The 7,615-nt window shown below is 46.1% G+C and overlaps 1 protein-coding gene across 1 annotated transcript; it reads left to right on the forward strand.

Moving 5' to 3' along the window:
• Positions 1–5,936: 5,936 nt before the first annotated feature.
• On the forward strand, positions 5,937–6,953 carry LOC126278795 (protein IWS1 homolog). The gene is made up of 2 exons (XM_049979070.1): positions 5,937–6,345; positions 6,391–6,953. The coding sequence occupies exons 1-2, from the start codon at positions 5,937–5,939 to the stop codon at positions 6,951–6,953; spliced, it is 972 nt and encodes a 323-aa protein (XP_049835027.1).
• Positions 6,954–7,615: the final 662 nt, after the last annotated feature.

Raw genomic sequence — 7,615 nt, forward strand, 5'->3', positions numbered from 1 at the left:
GGACTATGCTCCAGACTGAACGCTGAAAGGCATAATATCTTCACGATATATATTTGAAAATCGCACCCGGCCAGAAATCTGTGAAATTAGTACCCAGGTTTGCTTGAAGCTACCTGCTAAGGGGCAGAACCTATCTGTGCCTCCTGGGAGTTGTCATCCAGCGGAAAATGATCCCTGTGGGGCACGGCCTGTAAAATGACCTTTTAAAAATGTTATGAACATTTATATACGTGATGTTTGAAGATTATATATATATATATATTCGTAACTGGTACCTGAATTTTAGTTGCTGCCTCCTTGAATGATGAGTTTCTGCACCAGTTGTTGACGTATTGCAATTTGAAGGAAGTTATTGTTCTTTAAGGTTTAAAATACAACCGTTAGTTACTTGGCCGTATTGCGGATAGCTTTGACACCAAATTTTCATAGCTTTTCATACCGAAGGGACCACTGTAAGGAAGATGAAACATCAAACAGCAATCTGCTGTTACACATACCTCACTGTTTTTTTTTTCACTAGAATATCAATTTTCGTTAAATGTAACAATACGTTCTGAGCGACGGCCTAGCAACACGTCCTCTTTCCACAAGTGACGGACGGGTTCGCTAGCCGCTGTCAATGTGAGTCTAACTTTCGGAGTGTACAGCTCGTTGGCCTTGTGTCTGTGTGCTTGTACGTTCGATATAGAACTGTCAACAACCACCCATGGTAAACAGTGTCCTCTATGACGGTTAATCCAACAGCGTAGTGAGAACCAAAACACATGGGACTGTGATATGGCGCTGTTCGAAACATAGAACATACTGCCGAGGAATGCTTAAGACCAAAGGCTGTATCGTGCTTAGTTAAAACGGATGACGCTCGCTTAGGAGTAAAAGACGTTCAATCAGACGAAGAGCAGATCGCGAGAGGAAGAGACTTCGATTTCTAAAATTATACCGTAGAGTTAGGACACTTGCACAATCGAGGGTATGATTTTGTTACCGAAATGCCAGAACAGCAAGCAGTGAAGAGGTTATTACACGTGCAAAGAGCCAAATCACTTGGTTATCAGAAAGAGCCAGAAATACAAGCAGATTTTCAGAGTTACAAACCGTGAATGACGGCAGCAGTTTTCTCTTAAGTAATGACAACTTTGGTGATAGGATCATTGCTTTTAGCAGAAAAGCAGGAAGAGGCGCTAAAGACTAAACAACTGTTTCATGGATGGGACCGTCAAATCCTGTAGCAAGCAGTTTTCACGAATATATACTATTTATGCAGACTTCGGAAGTTGAGTACGAAACAAACATCTATCCTATGGCTTTTGCATTCTTACTAAACAAAAGAAACGAAACATATGTCCGTCCCGTACGTGTTCGAACCACACCACTACATTTTCGCTTTTTTATTTGCAGTTTGTTTTACCTACTGTTACATTACTATTGCGTTGATTACGCTCACTATCTTGGTTTACAACGAACATTTATTGTATTAAATGTATTATGCGTGCTGTCATAAAAAGAAATCTTCTGAAAAAGCACAGCAAAGGACATGTTTTTGCATTTGTACCATTCCATTCTAAAGTTTCTCGTAGGATGGAAAGAGTACTAGTATCTTCAATATATTTTAAAAAATAACTCTGAAGCGCTACAACATCGCACAATGTCTAAGCTATACGATAACTGACCATTATATTAAAAAAATCTGATGTTTCTTTAGTAACTGACTTCATTTATAAACAGCCATTTAACTTTGGCAGTCATTTAGTCAGTTTGCTTCAGCAAGCACTTGCATAATTCGTGCTGTCAGCCCCTCGATTAGTTTAACCAGGAAATGGGATGGGCCGTTCGGTGCCAGACATTAAATCGCCATGCCAAGTTTTAACAGTATTTGTATTTTCTGCTAACATTTACTTGTATATGTTTTATATTTAATATATTTCTCGAAAAACTCTACTGCGTAAGCCTGGCAAAATACGATGTGGATCCTATTTTCTTTCTACAGTACAGTTATGGAAATGAGTTCCTTCCAAGAAGTGTGACGGGAGATGAAACCTGGTTGCATCACTTTGACGAAAATGGCAATTAATGGAATATTATCGTACGAACTATCCGAAAAAGACCAAATTCGAAACTGTGCTACAGCAGGAAACGTCAGTCATTCTGAATCAAAACAGTGTGTTTTTGTGGACATTATACCATACTGTCTCACTATCAGTTTTGACGCTTACGTGGCAACCCTTAAAACCACCTCATGCCCAAATGTGTCTGAATTCACAGCGAGTGCAAAGAAACCGTTGTTTTACTGTTGCCTGACAACACCCAGCCATATTTTAGTGGAAAAAGCTCCACCAAGATCAGCCCTGATATATCATTACCACCTGTTCGGAAAACTGAGAAACACTTCATGGAACGAGATTTAGGGATGGTAGGCTAAGAAACTGTGACTCAAACGTACTGGACCCGACTACTACCGTGCAGCAGATGGCTGTTGAAGGGCATGGAGATTATGTGGAAAAACACTTTCTCTCAAGAAGTTACAAAGATGGAATTTCCTTCCTATGAAATCCATGTTCATAGTTAATAGTATGACATATGTGTATGCTACATGATCTATTCCAAACATGCTCATTTACAGAATTTGGCGTGAAATTACCATTTGCAGAGCAATCATGATGTACATGATTTTTTTTTTTCATCACATAGCTTTTTGAAGACATTTACCGGTTTCGACTATGCAACAGACATCTTCAGATTCAGATAAGGAAAGTACATTAAAAGATAATACACAAGAGATTAAAAAGTAATAACGGAAGCTTCAATAAAACAACAATATGCCTCTCATTCGGCTGTACAGCAACGACTCAAAGTGGCATGCATTCAACAACCAGCTATATTCAAAATACAAAGTAATCCTACAGGTCCTTGATGCATCTATAATGAACAGATAATGATAGAAGTGATTAAAAATAAATTCATTTAAGACAATCACTCCATCTTCAGGCCACGAGTGGCCTACCGGGACCAACAGACCGCCGTGTCATCCTCAGAGGAGGATGCGGATAGGGGGGGAGTGGGGACAGCACACCGCTATACCGGCCGTTATGATGATATCCTTGACTGGAGCAGTTACTATTCGGTCGAGTAGCTCCTCAATTGGCATCACGAGGCTGAGTGCACTCCGAAAAATGGCAACAGCGCATAGTGGATGGATGGTCACCCATCCAAGTGCCGGCCACACCCAACAGCGTTTAACTTCGGTGATCGCACGGGAACCGGTGTATCCACTACTGCAAGGCCATTGCCATTTAAAAGACAATCCCCTAAAATATTCTCAGCTGAAGATAAAGAGAGCAAGATTTTTTATATAAAAAATATTTATCGAAGTAAAACACTTTTATCTTCTGACAGTTTAAATCTGTCGCTATTTAACAAAGTGATCAAAAATAAAAATAGATTACAGAAATCATGCTAAGTGAATAAGTGCATGGGCTCTAAAATCAGTCTTACAAAAGATGGATTTGAATTCGACAACATGCATATTGTCCTATTTCTAATACTTACTGCTTTCGATTACATTATATCCGTTCCATTTTCATTTTATTACTTATCGTTCTAATCTAAATATAAAATGGAATACGAGTAACATAACAAAATGCACGTTCTCTAATTTAATTCCGTCTTCTTCCTTCATAAGACTTATTTTAGATCCCAGACACTGTATTCAATTTAGAATGACTTCAGTAATCAATTTTTATTTTGCATCATTTTGTTAAATTCTGACAAGTTTAAACTGTCAGAGGACGAGCAGATTTTATATAAACGAAAATTTTTACATTAAAAGAAATTACTTTCTTATATTCACCCGAGAAAACAAAAAAACTGGTGTTTTCACTGACTATCCTTTTAATCACTTGAATATTTATCTGTACGTTATACCTGCATCAGCGATCTCCAGGATTGTTTTGCGTCCTATATACAGCCGGTTGTTGCATGCGCAGCTGTTTCCACTCATTTTTACATGTTATGACTTGTGCGACGCAGTAGAATGAGAGGTATATCGTTTTTTTTACTATATATTCCTTCGTTCGTGTTTAATCTATTAATAAATTAGCTAGTAATGTACAATCTTTTACTTCCGTCGTCGAATCTGAAGATGGCTACTGCATAGCCGAAACCAGTAATTCTATTCAAAAAGTTGTGCGACCAAGACAGTTAAATAAAAATTATATACTCAACTACTTTTTGTGCATTTTAAATGCGTTATAATTCAGTAAAAATCCTTTGTTTGTGATAGCACCCTCATATTTCTTATATACATCGTATGTAATGAAATACACTTTGGCTAAATTTCAGTCTACTGCTGATACCGTTTTACATATGCCATTAAATATGTAATTTTATTACATTTCGTTACAGCAATGAACGTTGTGTAGAAGCAGATGCATAATCAAAAGCCTGGGTCTTTTGTGCCACGAGACTAGATTTCATGAATTACAGCATACACAGAGGAGTTTAAATAGTCATTCTGCATATCTGTGAACGGAATGGAAATGAACCGTAAGATATTCTAGAATGAGGAGTAATCTCTGCCATGCAGGTCATTGTGGTACGCAGAGGGCGGATGTAGATGTAAATGTTGACAATGGCGTTTATAAGAAGCATGGTTAAAAACTCTAAAATTTCTGTTCGCGCAGCATTAATTGTCCTAATATTTTAAAATAGGTTGAAGATATGCAGATTTCAACCCCTGGAAGTCAGTTTTCCATCATCATAGATTGAGTCTATTCCGCCGCTGGTGGCGCTGGACGGAGAGAGCGATGGGCAGATCCGCCGCTGGGGGCGCTGAATGGAGAGAGTGAGGAGGCCGATCAGCCACTGGGTGCGCTGGATGGAGAGAGCAAGGAGGCAGATTAGCTGCTGGGGGCACTGGACGGAGAGAGCGAGGAGGAAAATCCGCAGCTGAGGGCGCTGGATGGAGAGAGCGAGGAGGCCTATCCGTCACTGGAGGTGCAGCACAGAGTGAGTCAGGAAAAGATGCAGCAGCAGGGAGAGAGACAGGATGCTGATCTGGCACTGGGGCCGCTGGACAGTGAAAGCGAGGAGGCTGATCCGCTGCTGGGGGCGCTGGACTGAGAGAGTGAGGAGGAAAATCCGCTGCTGAGGGCGCTGGATGGAAAGAGCGAGGGGACCGATCCATCCCTTCTGGTCTGGACGGAGAGAGCGAGGAGGCTGATCCATCGATGGAAGCGCTGGACGGTTAGAGCGAGGAAGCCGATCAGCCCCTGGAGGTGCAACACATAGTGAGTCAGGACGCCATGCAGCAGTTGGGACAGAGCAAGAATGCTGATCCGACACTGGGGTCGCTGGACAAAGGGAGCGAGAAGGCTGATTTCCCGCTGTGGGCGCTGGACGGTGAGAGCAAGGAGGCCTATCTGCCGCTGGAGGTGCAGCACAGAGTGAGTGAGGACACGATGCCGCAGCAGGGAGAGAGACAGGATGCTGATCTGCCACTGTGGGCGTTGGACGGAGAGATCGAGGAGGCTGACCCATCGCTGAGGGCACTGGATGGAGTGAGCGAGGAGGATGATCTGTCACTGTGGTGGCTGGATGGAGAGAGTGAGGATGCTGATCTGTCACTGGGGACGCTGGATGGAGAGAGCGAAGAGGATTATCCATTGCTGGATGTGCAGCACAGAGGGAGTCAGGACACGATGCAACAGCAGGGAGAGAGACCGGGTGCTGATCAGCCACTGAGGGCGCTGGACGGTGAGAGCGAGTAGGCTGATCCATCGCTGGGAGCACTGGACGGAGAGAGCGAGAAGGCTGATCAGTCGCAGGGGTGGCTGGACGGAGAGTGCAAGGATGCTGATCTGTCAATTGGGGCACTGGACAGAGAGAGCGAGCAGGCCTATCCGTCACTGCAGGTGCACCACAGAGTGATTCAGGACACGATGCAGCAGCTGGGAGAGACCCATAATGCTGATCTGCCACTGGGGCCACTGGACACAGAGAGCGAGGAGGCTGATCCATTGTTGGAGGCGCTGGACGGAGAGAGCGAGGAGGCTGATCCTTCGCCGGGGTGGCTGGATGGAGAGAGCGAGGATGCAGATCTGTCACTGGGGACGCTGGACAGAGAGAGCGAAGAGGCCTATCCGTCGACAGAGGTGCAACACAGAGTGAGTCAGGACATGATGCAGCAACAGGGAGAGAGACAGGATGCTGATCTGCCACTGGGGATGCTGGATGGAGAGAGCGAAGAGGATTATCCATCGCTGGATGTGCAGCACAGAGGGAGTCAGGACACGATGCAACAGCAGGGAGAGAGACCGGGTGCTGATCAGCCACTGAGGGCGCTAGACGGTGAGAGCGAGTAGGCTGATCAATCGCTGGGAGGGCTGGACGGAGAGAGCGAGAAGGCTGATCAGTTGCAGGGGTGGCTGGACAGAGAGTGCAAGGATGCTGATCTGTCAATTGGGGCACTGGACAGAGAGAGCGAGCAGGCCTATCCGTCACTGCAGGTGCACCACAGAGTGATTCAGGACACGATGCAGCAGCTGGGAGAGACCCATAATGCTGATCTGCCACTGGGGCCACTGGACACAGAGAGCGAGGAGGCTGATCCATTGTTGGAGGCGCTGGACGGAGAGAGCGAGGAGGCTGATCCTTCGCCGGGGTGGCTGGATGGAGAGAGCGAGGATGCAGATCTGTCACTGGGGACGCTGGACAGAGAGAGCGAAGAGGCCTATCCGTCGACAGAGGTGCAACACAGAGTGAGTCAGGACATGATGCAGCAACAGGGAGAGAGACAGGATGCTGATCTGCCACTGGGGATGCTGGATGGAGAGAGCGAAGAGGATTATCCATCGCTGGATGTGCAGCACAGAGGGAGTCAGGACACGATGCAACAGCAGGGAGAGAGACCGGGTGCTGATCAGCCACTGAGGGCGCTAGACGGTGAGAGCGAGTAGGCTGATCAATCGCTGGGAGGGCTGGACGGAGAGAGCGAGAAGGCTGATCAGTTGCAGGGGTGGCTGGACAGAGAGTGCAAGGATGCTGATCTGTCAATTGGGGCACTGGACAGAGAGAGCGAGCAGGCCTATCCGTCACTGCAGGTGCACCACAGAGTGATTCAGGACACGATGCAGCAGCTGGGAGAGACCCATAATGCTGATCTGCCACTGGGGCCGCTGGACACAGAGCGAGGAGGCTGATCCATTGTTGGGATCGCTGGACAGAGAGAGCGAGGAGGCTGATCCATTGTTGGGGGCGCTGGACAGAGAGAGCGAGGAGGCTGATCCTTCGCCGGGGTGGCTGGACGGAGAGATCGAGGATGCAGATCTGTCACTGGGGACGCTGGACAGAGAGAGCGAAGAGGCCTATCCGTCGACAGAGGTGCAACACAGAGTGAGTCAGGACATGATGCAGCAACAGGGAGAGAGACAGGATGCTGATCTGCCACTGGGGGCGCTGGACGGAGAGATCGAGGAGGCTGATCCATCGCTGAGGGCGCTGGATGGAGTGAGCGAGGAGGATGATCTGTCACTGTGGTGGCTGGATGGAGAGAGTGAGAATGCTGATCTGTCACTGGGGGCGCTGAACGGAGAGAGCGAGAAGGTCTATCCGTTGCTGG

This window comes from Schistocerca gregaria, chromosome 6, assembly GCF_023897955.1.
Source record: "Schistocerca gregaria isolate iqSchGreg1 chromosome 6, iqSchGreg1.2, whole genome shotgun sequence".
Lineage (NCBI taxonomy): Eukaryota > Metazoa > Arthropoda > Insecta > Orthoptera > Acrididae > Schistocerca > Schistocerca gregaria.

Bases quoted from the DNA above. Each gene is read 5' to 3' on its own strand.
- LOC126278795 (XM_049979070.1), top strand. From the start codon at position 5,937: ATGCAGCAGCTGGGAGAGACCCATAATGCTGATCTGCCACTGGGGCCA. The intron at 6,346-6,390 runs GTGAGAGCGAGT...GGCTGGACGGAG, and splicing joins GCCACTGAGGGCGCTAGACG to AGAGCGAGAAGGCTGATCAG.